We start from the raw sequence: 17,847 nt of genomic DNA, 5'->3' as shown, positions 1-17,847 counted from the left end.
CAAGAATTTGCTCTCTGATTTGCAGATTTCCTTACTGAAGGTTCATGTGGCTCTTGGATGCTGGACAAGCATGAATCAAATGATCCCTCACAAGATCTACTTTATTTGTAATCTCAAGTAGCTAAGTAATTTCCATTTTTTAAGAAGCTTCACATACTTCCCTCATACAAAAAAATCCCACCCAACAAACTAAACAACCTTCTGCCTTCTCTCCCTCCAAAACCATCACTGGATTTCTCCACTGCCCTTACTTAACTTCTCAAATCTACTTGCATTAAGGGTTTCAATAAAACTGCTAATATCAGGTAGTGAACCACAGAGGAAAGTAAATCTTCCTCTAGCTACTCTATCCTTTGCCAGACTCCCACAAGTAACCCATTTTTTTATCCCTTCCCCTAGTGGGAGGCTTGTTTATTCCTTGCAGATTTAAAAGCAATGAAACATCAAAATTGACATCTATTTGTTGGCAATTGTCACTATCAGGAATGACTACATGGCAAAATGCATTTAGAGGCCACAGGGCAACCCATACATGGGTTGGTTTTGTTTGACTTGAAATTCTCTATAATGTATTATAAACTGGGGCTGTACAACACCCCTTTCAGAAAAGTATCATTTGCAATTCATCTCTATATAAAAATTGACAAAGTTTAAATTTAGCTGATCCTAGTCCTTACAACTGAAATGTTCTATTCTCATATACAGTTAGTGCAGAAATTTCCTGGACATCCACAGGCAGCAAGAGTACCTCTGCTGCTGCACTGCTTGCATCTCACTGCTTCTAGTTCTAGAAAGAATGGAAACAAATCTTACTTTTGTGGCCTTCATTGTTGCCCAGCAAAGATCCTGGTATCCATTCAACTGAGAAGCTGGACACAACACCTGATTTGCTTTCATCATGACAGCTTCCGGCATTTTTTTTTTTTTTTTTTAAAGATAAAAATATAAAGAAAGCCCTAGGCAAGCTTCTCTTTTCTAGTCAAACAAACACCATTCCCTGAAGTGAACAGTAACTTTTCAAAGACCTCTTTTTCCTTGAGTTTTAAAAACACACTTAGTTTCCTATCAGTTTACTCAATATATCTGAAGTTTTTATTAAAGTTTATCTAATAAATATGATACCCACTTCAATTACTAAAAATAATTGTAGTAAGAAAACACCACAAAATCAGCAAGATTATGTTTCTTTTTTAAAATTAAACCACCACAGTAATTTCCCTAAAGATTTAGTTATATAATAGATTTCTTTTATTAATATTTACTAAACCTATTAATTCTGTCTATTGAACTGCAGATTTTATCTGTCAAGCTCTGGACAGAACTAGAAATCCCTTGAGAATCTGATAGTATTAAAACTACTATAGACAGACAAATTAAGTTTTAATAACTTGAAAAGAAAGCACAAGTTTTCAAAAAAAAAATCAGCCAGTTAAGTTGTGAACCCATCCCCCTTTTCCTTATGTTATTTACAGGTAAGTTGTGAAATATTAATTCTATAATCCAGACAAATATTACTATACCAGCCTAGATCTTACAAAACCCCTTAACCATTATTTGGCTTTATTCATCTACATTTTCCCAGAGTTCTACTAAACTCCATATACAAAAGCACATGCACTGCTGACCTTCACCCCTGCACCCCAAGGACACACAATTCTTGAAGCCAGACAACTTCAGTCACCATTAGCCCAGTAAATGGTCCCCGTTATACCACAATATTTGATACATTGTCTTTCTACACATAGCTGAATCTTCTTGTTTCATTAAATTCTATACTCTAGAAACAAGAACTTGAATTAGTAACAGACACCAAGTTCCTCAATCTTTCAAACCAGTCAAAAGATTCACTGTGGCTAGCTTGAAAATCCGAAGAGCGCAACAATACGTAGATACCACCAAAACTCAGTACGATGGAAGCTTCAGGAGGACACTGAATCACCTCAGCTCTGACTGACATTCATTCCCAAAGCTCTCCAAGAAACCATTCTACTCTAGAAGTTCAGCACTGTGATTTTTTAGGCCCAGTTGGAACACTGGTTATGATTTGGGAATTAGCTGGTAATTTAAGATATCCAAATCCGTTTTGTGATTGTAAACACTAAAGATGTGTAGAGGGTAAGCTAACTAGAAACACTTAGTAAATATGAAAGAGCAACACTAATCCTCTAACATCACTATGTCAGTTAAACAACCAGAGATAGTGAGAAAATGCACTTTGACACAGTCTCACATTAAAAAAAAAAAGCTTACAACATAATAAAAAAGTTATATAAAAAGCCTAGCGATTTCCACAAGATTCCTTGTGTAGAGTAGATTGGTTCTACTCTATGCAGAAGGCTAAAAAGCAGAGGGAACACATACTTAGGTATTAAATTCATACAGCTGCAGAACTGCTTAATTCTAGTTTCTGACAGACCAATCAACCCAGAGAAATTCTGTGGGACATTTTCTAGCTTCAACCAGATGCAAAAGATCTTTTTTTCCTTAATTCCCCTGTGAAGAAAATGTATTCCTTTATGTGACTGATGAGAAGGCTTGGAGCAATCAAGCTCCAGTTGCAAGAATGATTCTCTAATTATTATGAAAAAGGAAAGAATTTTTAAAAATTTGTTTAACAAAGTAGTAGCAAGTCAGTATTATGGGAAACACAAAAGTAAGACCACAGATACCTGTATCTCTGCTTTCCAAATACTTGCTCACAATACACCCTGTCACCCTGAAGAAGTTCTCTACTATCCTCATTAAGTTAACACTGCAGATGAATAAATCGTATTGCTTTAAGTTGGCTCCACACCAAGAAAGGAAGACTGCTTATTCTTAAAACCCCCAGACAAACTTGCATGAACAAGAAACTCCTCCAATGAAAGCAAAAGATCAGATACAAAAGTATCTTGAAGAAGAAAGGACTATTTAGTTCTTGTCCTTCAATACAAAAGACAAATCTGAATTCTTTCTACAGATGTGCAGTATTAACCATGTCAATCAAGAGGATTAGTATCCATAACTCATCTATACATCAGACACCAGCTTCATCTTTTTCCCCTTAAAACAGACCATCATGCTTTAATATCAGAAAAACCTGCATTTCACGGGGTAGCATCTCATTAAAAAAACTTGTTTAACACTTGATTACACATCCTTATATTTTCATGGTCTCTTGTGCTTAACAGAAATAAGCACATCAGTATGCTGCAGAGAATCCCATCTTCAAAGCCAGCAGATACCTTCCTCACCATCCGTGTGAAGCCAGACTTCTATTGTTATGCACACAACAGAAAACAGATCTGGATAATACTCTGTGATCATCTATTGAAATAAGATCATCTATTGAATTCATCTATTGTACTCATCTATTGAAATAAGATCTTCACATATGTGAAGATCATCAGCAATTTTAAGAGAAATAGTGTTTGTTTCCAGTAATTTTCCTCTAACATACGGGAACTCTTACAAACAAGACAGCAAATTTTAGCTGGAATTCAGGGAGCATTGAATTCCTCCTTTCTATTTGTATGTAATATGATCTATTCTGTCCTATAGCACAGACAAAGCATTAGCCCACATCTGCTAAATACCAGCTGCCTAAAATCATCTCTCGTCAGAAATGACTGCTATTACAACTTAAAATATGGAAGGAAAAGTAACTTTGAAAACAGTGTGTTTGGGTTTTTTAAAAGCATTCTCCAGCCCTCCCACCCCAGTTTCCACTTATAGAAAGAAGAGGCATTTAATAACCTTTTCTTAGCACTCCTAAGGATCCTTGTATTCCTTCAGGTCCAAGTACCCCCACTTCACCCAAGCCAACAATCACAGTGCCAGAAAACACTAACAGAAAAAACAGAGCCACAGATAAGGGAGAACAGTCATTAATGAATTCTGAAAAGTAGGATGAAACAAAAATATGAGCCCAACTCATTCACCGCTCACAGCTCAAACCTATTAGTATTACTTCCTGAAAAAGTGGTAATCTAATACTTAAGCTACACAGTCCTGTGTATACTTAAACCTACAGGTCTAGGTAACACCAATATTCTTTCATTTATAATTCTACATAGTACACTCAAATCAAAGCAGCTTTTCGCACAAAGAGCTGTATATTTTCCACATCCATACAATTAACTTTCTATGCAGATTAGCAAATACCTGGGACTATGAAATATCCCATTTGTTCCTCAAAAATAAACAAAAAACCACGAAAACCCTTCTACCTAACTGTTGCAGAGGATAGATAGATATGATTGTTATTTTAGCTAGCCGGATGTCACTTCTACCCTTGGATGAATCCTGGAGTGAAATGGACTGTTCCATCCCACCCCGCAAAAGATTGTGGTTCATCCCGCACCTCTGTACCTGCCCCTAAAACAGAGTCTGTAACCCCATTGGCCCATGCCTTGTCCCAGCCCACCTGGGAGCCCTTGATAAGGGGGCTCTGAGCGGCCATGCGGCCTCTTGGACTTCCTCCCTCTCTTGGCCCTCTCCTCTCTTGGCCCTCTCCTCCTCTCTTGGACTTCCTCCCTCTCTTGGACTCCCTTCCTCCCTGGGGCTTCCCCTCTCCTAAACCCTCCGTTTCTCTCTCCCCTCCCCCGTCCTCCTAAGCCCAGCCACGTGCTATGCCTGAGAGCACGAGGCTTGGGCATCCCTGAATTCTCCAATAAACCTCTTCCCCCAAGAGCAAGCTTCAGAGATCTCTGCCTCCCAACACCCCCAACCGTGCAGAGGAGCCTACTCTTCCCACAACTGGCGCCCAACGTGAAAGAAAAAGGAACCCACGAATTTCGACACCTCCATGCACGGTAATTACCTGTGATAGCCTCCTCTTCGCTCTGAGCACAGGCTGTCGTTGCTAAGCAACGTAGAAGGCTTATCTCTTTAAAGTTTGCCGAGGCATTTTACCCTCGAGCACCATCGCCTGTCAATAGCCGGCTTTTGGAGCTCTTGGGACTGCCCGAACAAGGAGCTGTGAGCTGGTGGCACGTGGCCACGTTAAGAGAGCGCACCGAGCACTGCCCAGCACTGCCTGCGCTGGAAGCCCCGAGGGGGGAGGTCTGAAGGTCCCGAGCACGGAAAAGCCGTCCGGAGAGGCGCCGGAGCTCTGAGGGGACCTGTGCAGAGTCCTGAGGAGAGGATCTCTGCTTTTGCGAATTTGAGGTGAGCTACACAGGTCTAAAATATGGGACAATCCCACTCTGACCAAGATAGAGATCTCTATAAACAATTGAACCATCTGTTACGTAGTCATAATAGTACTTTGCCTAAGAAAGAGTTAAAATCCCTCTTGGAATGGGTCCTGCCCCACTTCCCTCATGCTGATCCATCAGCCGCCTTTACCAAAGAATTCTGGGACTCAGTAGGTGATAAGCTTTTTATTGAGATTTCCAGGAGAGACGCCGTTGCCTGCGACCTACTCCCAGCTTTTAGAGCTGTGGCCGAATTGTTCGTTCCGCGAAAGCCGGCCCCGGCCATGTGGCCGGCCCACGCGGCTGCTGACGGCGGCGCCGCGATCCCCTTCCGCCCCGCCCCTCCCCCTCCCGCCGCGGCCCCGGCTGCAACCGCCACGGCCGCGACCCCACCCCCTCCCGCCGGCGCCGCCCCCCTGAGCGACGCGGTGCCCGCCGCCCCGGCCCCTGCGACCCCCCACCCAACCCCCGCGCCGCGCCGCCGGCCGCCGGCCCCCGCGGCCGCTTCCACCCGTGCCGCTTCCGCCGCGACCGCGACCCCACCCCCAACCGCCGCGGCTGCTCCGGCCCCCGCGACCACCCCCCGCACCCCCCCGATCCCCGCGCCGCGCCGCCTGCCGCCGGGCTCGGCGGCCCCCGCTGTGGCCGCCCCCGCCCCTCCCGACTCCACCATGACCCCACCCCCGGCCCCCGCGGTCGCCGCTCCTGTCCCGGCCCCCGCGGCCGCCCCGCCCCCCCCACTGGCCGCGGGGCTCGTGCCCGCCCTGGCTCCCCCCGAAAACCCTCTAATAGCAGCGGCGGTTGCTACTTTAGCTGGCTCCTTACAAAGCGCCTTCGCCGCGCTTCTACAAACGCTCAATCCAGCGCTCGCCGCCGCCGCTGCCTTGCCGCCGTCGCCCGCGCGGGGAGAGCGCGTGGCCACGCCCCCAATCCCGGACGTGCGACAGGAAGCACCGGGAAGCCCGGTGCGCCCACCCCAGCCCAAGCCCCGGCCGTGGGGGGACACCCCGGGTCCCCGCGCCGCGACCCCGCCACCCCCCGCCCCCCGCGGAACGTGCCCATCGTCAGCATGCTCCGGCGGGGCGGCAGACGCGGCCGCCATCTTGGTTCGGCCGGCGGACCACGTGGTGCGCCCCGCGCATGCGCAGTTCGCGGTGCCCCCGGTCCGGCCGGTCCCCATCGCCTCTGCCGCGCCGCCTGCCACTCCCGCCGCGCCCCGTGCCGAGACCCCACCACCCCCCGCCTCCCGGCAAACCCCCCGCGGTGCGGCCCCAACCCCAGAGAGCTCCGGCGGGGCGGCAGACGCGGCCGCCATCTTGGTTCGGCCGGCGGACCACGTGACGCCCTCCCCGCATGCGCGGTTCGCGGTGCCCCCGGTCTGGCCGGTTCCCGCCGCCTCTGCCCCGCCGCCGATGGAGCCCGCCGCTCCCCCCGCGCCCCGTGCCGCGGTCTGCGATCAGCCAAAACCCCCGAGCTCAGCAGCGGCGCCGGCAGGACCCCCGGAGCCGCCAGAAGGAGTTCCACTGCCGCTGCCGGGGAATTTCGAGTCGTTTCCGGGTTTGCCGCTAAAGCCCTCCGTGCCGGGTGCCCACCCGGAACTCCGGCCAGCCGTGCAACAAGTAATTCTCGTCACCCCACCGCCGCCCCTACAGCCCCTGGATGCCCCCACTTCCTCTCCTAGGCTGCATCCACATTCCACAGCTGCAGCCTCAGCTTGGAGAGAGCCCTCCACATCCTCAGGTTTCTCCCATGAGCCTTTGCTGACAGTCTCCACTCCTGCCCCTCTGCCCCAGCTGTTGGCAGCTGCTGCATCTAATTCACAGCTTAGCATGCAGCCAGGGAAAGAGAGACAGCACCTGGCAGCTGCTTTGACGAGTACAGGATCCACAGAGAACTGTGCTAGCCCTACCAGTACCACCCCTGCTGCCTCAGTTTCCCAGGATGCTCAGGGGATCATTGATGGCCTCCAACTGATGGACAGGCATATATCCAAGCCTCATGGTCCCGGAGAGTGGATGGCTGTCCCATCTCTGGACAAGAGAGAATTCCTAGTAGCGGCAGGAGATAGTTGCTTCCCTTTCTCCTATGGTTACCAGCTGTTGGGCGGTACCATAGAAAAGACATCTAAAGCCCTAGAAAGCAGCTTATTAAAACAGAAAAGGGGAATATATAAGGCCACACCCCAAAATAGCTTCAGCAAAGCCCCATATGCATACAATCTTTCAAATTGCTGTATAGGACAGCCTGACATGCCCATTTACAGACACTTTCTGAACAACAAAAAAGTAAAAATAAAAGTCTTGATCAAAACCTCAGTCACAAGAGAAATAGAAAGCCCATGTAACCTTGTAACATGGGAGAGAGGGTTTGCTTGTGTCTCTACAGGCGAAGGACTCAGATGGATCCCGGCAAAGAATGTGGGGCCTTACCATACACCGAAATCTGGCAGTGCCCTCACCAATGGCAGTGACTTTGCAGGTGCAAACCAAGAAGCAAGCGCTCAGATTTGAACTGTGCTAAGACGAGATGAAAACTACCTGCCAGAAACAATTCAAGACTATGGACATTTATTTTCACATGCATGTTAATTTTGTACCCTTGTTGTTACATTTGTTCTCTTATTTCAAATTTTTGTATTGAGATTTCACCTATAGGTTAACCAAAGACAAATGCCTGGGTAACTCTGGCCAAGACTGCAAGCTCTGATACCATATCTCTAACTGATACAAAGCTCTAATAGACTTTTTCAACCTAGTCAATTGTAGAACCTTCCTCAAAAGATTTTAATAACACTACCTCAGTTAAATTCTTCCATTAGACTAAAGCAGTCAAAAGGTTAAAATGCTCAATCAGTAAAGAAATAAATGCCACCTCAATTTCAATTAATAATCTAGCTAAACAGTTTATCTGAAGGTTTGAGCTCTGCATCTTGGCTGAAGGAACTCTGTAAAGTAAGCTTGATTGTTTTTAGAGTAATAAGTATAGTTTCATTAGCAATATGTTATGTACCCCAAGTTGTGCAAAACTAGTAATTAAGTCTGTATTTACCTTTTCAAAAGTTTAACGAAAAGGGGCAATTGTTGCAGAGGATAGATAGATATGATTGTTATTTTAGCTAGCCGGATGTCACTTCTACCCTTGGATGAATCCTGGAGTGAAATGGACTGTTCCATCCCACCCCGCAAAAGATTGTGGTTCATCCCGCACCTCTGTACCTGCCCCTAAAACAGAGTCTGTAACCCCATTGGCCCATGCCTTGTCCCAGCCCACCTGGGAGCCCCTGAAAAGGGGGCTCTGAGCGGCCATGCGGCCTCTTGGACTTCCTCCCTCTCTTGGCCCTCTCCTCTCTTGGCCCTCTCCTCCTCTCTTGGACTTCCTCCCTCTCTTGGACTCCCTTCCTCCCTGGGGCTTCCCCTCTCCTAAACCCTCCGTTTCTCTCTCCCCTCCCCCGTCCTCCTAAGCCCAGCCACGTGCTATGCCTGAGAGCACGAGGCCTGGGCATCCCTGAATTCTCCAATAAACCTCTTCCCCCAAGAGCAAGCTTCAGAGATCTCTGCCTCCCAACACCCCCAACCGTGCAAGAGGAGACTACTCATCCCACACCTAACATTTTTGAAGACTTATCTGATTACTAGACCCTGTTCCTTATGTAACTACTTATTAGCTTGATGTATATTTCTAGACTAAGAAAAACAGCAATTTGAGCAATAGTAAAAGCTTTGTACAATGAAAAATCTATTCCATCCCTAGTTTTCCTAATTAGCTTCCTCCACAAATTCCCAGTGGTAGACAGAAGAGCTGATTACAAGTCCAGGCTGAGTAGTGACTGGATTAACTTAGTAGCCACCAGACACTAGAGAACTGCTGCAGATGCCCCTCTGAAGGGGAGCTGATCCTTGGCTCAAACTGAGCTTGCTCACTTTGACCAGTTTTCCAGAATATTAACTTAGTCTAAATGCACATGGGCAGATGATAGCAGAGGAGATAAAAGCCCCAGCCCTCTCTCTAGTGCCACACACAAGATGTAACCTTCAAAGCACCTACATGGCATTAGCAGTACCAGGCTTGTTCTTGTCTTCCCAGCAGTACCTACATACCTTATTATCTTTTAGTACAGCTGAAGCACACACAGTACCAATGCTTTGGAGCATTTGAAGTTTTAGGTAATTTTTGTTTTAGTCTGAAAAGCTGACAATATCTTTAGGTCCATTCTTTGGGAACAATCAGCATGACATCACTGACAAGGCATAGACATCACTGCTTCTGCAAGAAAATCATGATCCCAAAAGCAACACCTTCAAAGTTTCCCAGAGCTTCACTGGCAGGGTCTCCTGTAATTGTGCTTGAGAGTTTGAAATATAGATTTACACAAAAAACTTACAGGGTGCATATGCTGAAGAAATTCTGTAGGTGAAGGTAACCCTTTCTGTGTAAGACATAATGCATGCAAATCTTTCTGAGAAGTCTAATACAGAGGACACTACTGTAAGTATACTCTTTGCTCAGAGACAAATGTGCTGATAAAAACAAATTATTTTTAAATGCCTTCTGCTCATGTTGCTGTCCCTTACACAGTCTGAGTTCCCAATGGTTATTAGAAAAAGTTTTAGACAATAACCCAAAAAACCTGCTATTTCTATCGTGTGGCTAAGTCCAATGACCAGGTCAGAGCTTTACTTCTTAAAAGAGCCATGATTCCCAGATAATATCAGATCTACAAATGTATAAGTATTTAAATACAATGGATAATGATGCCTGCCAAAGATGTCCTTATTTTTAACTCTAAGATGTGTGGGAAAGAAATGTGCCAATTACAAATGAAGATCATGAAAGCAATTGAATAAATCTAATATTCTCAAGGTTAATAGATCTTCCTTACAGAACCTTCATAGCAATGTTACCCTACAGAAAAGCTAAAATAAACTAACAACAAAATAACCAAGTTTTCCAGGCCCTCACTCTTCACTGCTGGAATATAAAACATAACTGTATGTAAAGCTTCCCTGCAGATACTATTTGGGCAGTCTAGACACTGACTATGGTTGACAAATTACACTGTGAAACCATGCTTATTTTTTAAGAATGCTACAAAACACCATGGTGGCACAAACAGGTGCATCCCAACAGTGAAGCAGACAAAAGGTATACCTGAACAAGTGGAAAAGCAAGGAAGGCCAGCTTCTGCTTACACTTTTAGGCATATCTTATCAAGAGACACCAGCATTGAGGGTTCTTATACAGGAGTATCCATTTCCTGTTACTCACATATCAGTGTATAACCCAGGACTGTCACTCCTAGCACTTGAGTTCTGTAGAACACACTCACAGTGTAGCTTCTTTTACAGCAACAAGACTGCTTGCTTTACAGCAAAGTACTACCCACAGCTTCAGAACACCTCCAGTGTTGTCCCTCCACTACTGTGAAATACAATTACATGTGATAAGCAACTGACAGAGATCCCAGCTCTTCCTTTTGCAGGATTTATGGGGAGGAGCACACACAACTTTCCTTGGCTGTAATATCGCCTCTCTCATTAGAGATTTTCCAGCCAGGGGCTCTCTGGTCATACAATTTCCCTTCTTCAGGTACCCTGCTCACTGCTCCCACAACTCAAAATTCTACAAGATGCCAATAAAAGAATTTTTTCCAGGTTAAGAGCTGCACAATAAGACTTTATGGTGTTCCAATTTAATTAAACAGAAACTGAGTCCAAGAATCACACTCAAAGTAAATCTCATGCTCAAAATATTCTCATTTCAAAAAGCTCCATTAGGAAAAGAAAAAACAAGTGAGTAAATGTATGCATGTGGTACAGTCTACAAGGGATAGACATTTGCAGATTATTATGCTAAATTTTGAGAATTCAGCTGAATCAAGATAGGGATTAGTCTTTTATATTCCCAGGAGTTCTCTGAAGAGAACAGAAGTGATTGATTTTTTTCCCCTGAAGTGTATGATTTAGAAAAAAAAATTATCTCTCAAAACCAAGCAAAGGCAGTTGTTCGATCACATCTCACCTACTGCTGCATGCCAAGGAGCAGAAGTGGGAGGGAAAAGTCACACAGGGACTGCACAAAGGGGGAAGTGTATCAATATTTAAAAGCTCTAAGCTCAACTTGGATCTTGTAAAAACTCATTTTTAGAATTAATAGATTTCAAAGGTGGAATATATTAAATATAATGCTACAGAATTTCAATGTGAGAACCTTCGATTTTAGGCTCAGTTGAACAGAAGTCAAAATTTCTGTTAGAGGCGCAACACAAAATAAATATTACTATGGAGACCCCATACTGAAAAATTTGCAATAAAAGTACTTAAAGACACCTTAGAGTGAAAGAACTAGAGGCAATTATTAACAAAATATAAGTTTTGTATTTAAACGTATATAAAATCCAATTCTACATTAAAAATGGCAGTAAGAGTACTTTGGAGAAAATCCATAGACTTGAGATGGAAAGCAAGAGTAATGCAAAGCATTTTTGATGCACCAGTTCAGAAGTTCCACAAGTTCGTACTCATGCTTTAGAAAAATATAGGTTATCTGAACTAAAGTATCAGTCACCTTCAATATTCATGATGTATCATATGACATTTTCTTCACTTGAAACACCAGCAACTATATATATATATATATATATATATATATATATATATATATATATATATATAAGGAGTTTATTTTCTCATCTGATATGCCATGGCTCTCCATTTCCTTTTTTTTTTTCCATAGAACTATAGAAAAGTTATAGTTGAAATAGACCTTAAAGATAATCTAACTCCAACCCCCTGCCATGGGCAGGGACAGCTTCCACTTGACTAGGTTGGCTCAAAGCCCCATCTAGTCTGCTCTTGAACACCTCCAAGGATAGGGAGTCCACAGTCTCCCTGGGCAACCTTTTCCAGTGTCTCACCACCCTCACAGTAAAGAGTTCCTGGCTAATATCTAATCTAGACCTGCCCTCTTGCACCTTAAAGTCATTCTCCCTTGCCCTATCACTACATGCCCTTATAAACAGTCCCTCTCCAGCTCCCTTGTAGATCTCCTTTGGATACTCTGCAAGGTGCTATAAGGTGTCTCCAAATCCTTCTCTTCTCCAGGCTGAACAGCCCCAAATCTCTCAGCCTGTCTTCTTAGCAGAGGTGCTTCAGACATCTGGTCAACTTTGTGGCCCTCCTCTGGACTCATTCCAGGAGGTCCATGTGTTTCTTGTGTTGGGAGCCCCAGAGCTGAACAAAGCACTCCTGGTCAGGTCTCACGAGAGCAGATAGAGGGGGAGAAACATCTCCCTCAACCTGCCAGCTGTGATTCTTTGAATGCAACCCAGGATGCCTTTGGCTTTCTTGGCTGTGAGTGCACATTGCTGGGTCATGCACCGCTTTTTGTTCAAACAGCCCCAAATCTTTTTCCTCAGGGCTGCTCTCAATCCATTCTCCTCCCAGCCTAGACTTGTGCTTGAGACTGCCCCAACCCAAGTTGCATTTTGCCTTGTTGAATTTGACAAAGTTCACACAGGCCCACCTCTCAAGCCTGTCCAGATGCCTTTGGATGACATCCTTTCCCTCCAGTGTGCTGACTGCACCACACAGCTTGGTGTCACAGGCAAACACAGTGGAGGTGCATGTTCATGTTCTGAAAGCTTCACTGGTTTTTATGCTTACTGACAAATTTCCAATACCATTTACAGCTGGATTCTGTAACCAAAGTTTTCTACACACAAAGGTATTTGAAACACATCAAGGCAACTGGAAAATAACACTTCAGCCAGTAATAATTTTGGCAGAGCAGTGTTACCCTCTTCAACCAGATTTGCAGATATCCAGTAACTCCTCTGGTAGTCCAAGACACAGGCTTTGCATCTCCCACCCAATCCCAACCTGCCAATTCTAAACACAAATGTCAGATGCTGCCTGTTACAGGTACTTTCATCTGTCCTAAAAATACTTCTAATGGAAATCAGATATTGAAGTGATATCCAATACTGATATGGACATTGAAGCAGAAAAAATGGAAAGATACCTCCTGGGAAGATTAATGTACAAATATATGATTTTTCTATTTAATTTTGGCATATATATGCAGAGCATGGCAACCATTTGCAGAACAATTTTTATTTTAGATCTCACAAGCTACTGTACATAGACAAGCTCACAATGCAAATGTGGTTAGAACTGTTCCATGCAATACTGAAGGTAGAAAAAAACCAAAAAACAAGTTTTCTTCAAACATTACTCCTATATCTATACCTTAAAACTAAGGTAACTATTTTCCTGATGGCATGCTGTAGTTTTTTCCAGTTTTCAGCAGAATCAAACACATGCACCTAAGAAGTTGCTCATTCTGAGACTTCAGATTGATTTGCACAGTTTGTGACTGAAGACCTCTGGAGTACACTTTACACAGTACACCTGTGTTTTAGCATGAACTGTTTATCTTGCTACCCCTAAGGGTAAGCAAGAGAAATTCAATGTGAAAGCCTGAAAACTTTCCATCTTGTTAGCAACACCTCCTCCTGTCAAAAATTACATCAGAATTTGATTACTTACATCTAGTGAATCTTCATTGACCAGGATGAGAGACATACTCTGTGAAATGAGTCTGCAAGAGTATCCTGCAGGAGGGGAAAAAAAAAGACAATAAAATAAAAATACTTACTTTTTGGAAGGCTAGCTAAGGTTCAAGTTCAGCCTTAAGATAAGCATCTATACGTCAAATGACAATTTCTTTTTTGAGCAGTTACTCCTATCATGCAGACTGCTAGAAATTTCGGTATATAGGACATACTTCAACATGACAGATTTACTAGAAACACAGGCTGCATTCTATCTGCGTTTTCAAATACATCACTTGAGATGTTTTAATTAAATATAACACTGTGTGAAGTGGATGCAGTAAATATAGCCTATAGCCCTACATGAATTGTTTTTAAGTCTACATGAAGGCAGGTTTGCCTTCAGCACATTACAGGAACAGATCCAAATGTACAATTGCATCTATGCCAGATGACTGGAAGTGCACACATGTTCTCAGTTGATACTACTCTGCTTCCTTAGCCCACACAAAGCTTACATGAGCATTTTTTTACTCCTGAGTGTTCAGTGGGGAAGGTCCTGAGCTTCACCAAAAAGCACAGATCAGTGACACTCACAGAGCCCCTACCAACTCCTATAGACACAAGGTAATTTAACTACATTATTCTTAGTGTGGGACTGGGACATGAAAGAACAAGAGCACTCAAAAGGCAGTTCTGTACATTTCCCAGGACACCAAAATTCAAAAACTCTCAAGACAGAAAAAACCTCTCATTTTTATAAAAGTTTATTTATAAATAAACAGGTTCATTCTGTTCATATTAATGGCAACAGACAAATGCAAACTTGCATCAGACTGACCCCATCACATTATCCGAAAAGCTCATGCAAGTTTACTTGGGATTGACATAGTGATGTCAGCTTCATAAAATAGCAGAGAATTAATTTATTTGAAGCACACACCTTTTATTGCTCATCTATGCTACATGGGAAAAGGAAATCCAATAAAAGTATTTTTTTCTATTTTTTAATAGAAATTAATTACAGCAGCTTAAAAATTGCTATCAAATAAAATGGGGTCTTGGGAAGTCTCTTACTTTTATTAAATGGAGACTGGAGGGTATTGGAGTATAAGACTAATGTCCCAGTAAAGAACAACTGCAAGGCTGACAGGTTCAAAAGCTGAACACCACAATCACCGTAAAAAGATGAAGTACCTCTTTCCATATCTTATAACAGCAAGAGAACCACTGAGGCATGAAACTATCTGTGGGATTCTTGATCCCTTACAAAGGCCATATTGGATCATCAGTTGCAATGTAAATAATTTCCTCAGGCTACAGAGATTTTAGAATTGGGCTAGTTTTGTAGGTATAATCCAGGGTTAACATGTCTGCAGTGTGACTCTTGTAAGGAAAGTAAATCCCTCTCCTTCCTTTGAGGAAGACATCTTGTATCATAGCCAGGCACTCTCAGGCAGCAGGTTTGATTACCTGCAGAAGTTCATTTTCTCCTCCATTTCACAGCTACATAGACTATGAATATCAAGTGCAACCTTGCTAATATATGGTTAACGAGCCTAGGTTTAATTTCTGCTTCAGACAACAATACAGAATGACACTGAACTCCTATCTGTTGGGAAAAGGATAAATATGTTCTAACAGTGCACAGCCTACAACATGAAAGCTTTGCAGACAGCCTCTGATTCTGCCTGTGATCAAATCTTGGATGGTAGTACAGAACTGAGCAGAAAACCTCCAACAGTTACAGACAGAACACTGACTTTTTTCTCAAATCAGTTCACCATTTTTAAAAGTTAGTTCCAGGCTGGGGAAAAAAAAAACAAACAAACAAACAAACAAAAAAAACTTGCTTATTTTTGTTGGGAAAAAGAGAATATTACAAATTTAATTACTTCCTTCCATTAACAGGGTTATTCTTTCCCTAGGCTAAAGCAGTCTTGTGCAGTAGGCTGTTACAAATTCAGCATAACTAATTCAAAAGCATTTTCTAGTAGCATTTGATTATAACAGCAGCTGCAATAGTGACCTGTTATTTCTAAACCACTGTTCACTGCTTCACTTTACCTCTTCCAAAATGAGCAAGATGCCATTCTAGAAGTCAAGCTGGAAGAAAAAAAAATGCTGTGGAAAACAGTTGCTCTGCTGTGCATCTTGGAAATCACAGACTCAAAAGAGCTTATCCTGCAACTGAAGCTATTTTGCATCTTGCCATCACATTAAACAAAGATCAAGAGTGGAATAGGAGAATGTAAGTCAACACTAACAAGGGTTTATAGGGAATCTATACATTATGTACAATTTCAGAACTAAGATGATGTTAAAATATAGCACTACTATAAAGCAAAGTAGCTGGCAACTGTAGGAGTACAAATAGTAACTTTAAAGCATTACTAGAAATGTCTTAAGCTTTGTAATAGTTTTGTAATAGTTATTACTGGCAATACTAACATGGCAAACAAAAATGCACTCTAAGGAAAGTATTTTTGTCAATACTTTTGTCTGAGTAAAATAAGATCAACTGCTGGTTCAAAGTCAGGTATAATATGTCAACCCACACCTGTAAGTTGATATCTAGCTCTTTTAAATTAAAGTCTGACTAAAAGTCCATGAAGCAGATGAATCAGCTACTTCTGGGACTTATTTTCCTTCAAGTGTCCTGGGAGAAAGATTACTTGAACCAGAGTTCAAGATCATAGCCCACAGGCACATTCATACTGCAGGCATACAGAATCCAGCATCTGAGGGAAGAATGATTATCCTCTGTGTTTAGAGAGGGCACAAATGCCCTGTTCAAACTTTGCATAGTGATACAGGCAAGTGTGCTGGTATGGCTTGCCTCCCAAACTGAAACAAAGCACAGCTCACCATGAAGTATTCTTTTCTCTGAGCTGGAAGGATAGAGGTCTGATGGATGCCCTGTTAGATGGGTAAGCAATCAGCTGGATGCCTCCATCCAGAGTGTTACAGTCAATGGTTCCACACTCACATGAAAACCAGTAATGAGTAGTGTCCCTCAGGCCAGTCCTGAGACTGGTCCTTTGCTATCTACACCAGAGACAGACAGGGATCAAGCACACCCTCAGCAAACCTTGAGAAAACATGAAGCTGAATGGTGCACATAAATAACACTGGAGAAAAGTGATGCCAGACAGAGGAACTTCAATCCACTTGAGGAGTAGGCCTGTGACAATCTAATCAAGTTCCACAGGGCCAAGTGCAAGGTCCTCCACCTGTACTGCAACAGCCATAAATATCCATCAGGACAGACTAGGGGATGAACAGACTAAAAGCAGCCCTACTGAGAAGCACCTAAGTGATGAAAAGTTGAATGACTCCACCTGGAATATCATATCCAGCCCTGCAGCCCCCAGCACAAGATGGACATGAACCTGTTAGAATGAGTACAGAAGAGGGCCACAAAAGCAATCAGAGGGCTGGAAAATCTCTCCTCTGAAAACAGGCTGAGAGTTTGGGTTGTTTAACCGGGAGAAAAGAAGGTGCTGGAGAGACAAGGGGAAATGACAATCAAGACTAAGACTTTTTACCAAGGCCTGTAATGGCAAGTCAAGGGCCAGCCATTTCAAACTTGAAGAGGGTAGGTTTAGACTGGACATAAGGAAGATATTTATTATGATGGGAGCAACAAGACTGGAATGGGTTGCCCAGAGAATTTATGGATGCTCCATCCCTGGAAGTGTTCAAGGTCAGGCTGGATGAAGCTTTGAGCAACCTGATTTATGAAATCAGGGAGAGAGCAGGAGGACTGTATCTTCAAAAGGTTCTTTTCAAACTCAAACACAAACAACTGCAAGGCAGTGCTTGCAGGCAACTATCAATGCAAACACCAGGTAAGGGCATCCAGCTCAACTATAGGGACTGATTCATGGTTCAGGGAGGGACACACTTGAGTTATACTCCAATTCCCAAAAAACAAATATCTTCCTAGGGAAGTTACTGGCTGGAAATACAGCAGTTCTGGTGTTCAGCGAGTGTGCTGAGAACCAGGATGGTGGCAAAAATAAATATATCATGGGTGGTTTTGTCTCACAGAAAGGCAAAGATGAACCAGAGTGAGAAAAAGAATGAAGCTGCAAGAACACAGTTAAGCCTTCTAGA

At 43.4% G+C, this 17,847-nt stretch overlaps 1 protein-coding gene across 2 annotated transcripts in view; it reads right to left on the bottom strand.

Annotated features, from left to right (window-relative positions):
- ATP8A2 (ATPase phospholipid transporting 8A2) overlaps positions 1–17,847 on the bottom strand; it is a 329,984-nt gene that overhangs the window by 222,210 nt on the left and 89,927 nt on the right. For both annotated transcript variants that reach the window (XM_021530648.3, XM_077781458.1), the window contains exon 24: positions 13,724–13,788. In XM_021530648.3, coding sequence (XP_021386323.2) covers positions 13,724–13,788 — 65 coding nt within the window. The remainder of the gene's footprint in view (positions 1–13,723; positions 13,789–17,847) is intronic.

This window comes from Lonchura striata, chromosome 2 (genome assembly GCF_046129695.1).
Source record: "Lonchura striata isolate bLonStr1 chromosome 2, bLonStr1.mat, whole genome shotgun sequence".
NCBI lineage: Eukaryota > Metazoa > Chordata > Aves > Passeriformes > Estrildidae > Lonchura > Lonchura striata.
The sequence above is the reverse complement of the archived record's forward strand: the minus strand, read 5'-3'. Positions and strand labels throughout refer to the sequence as shown.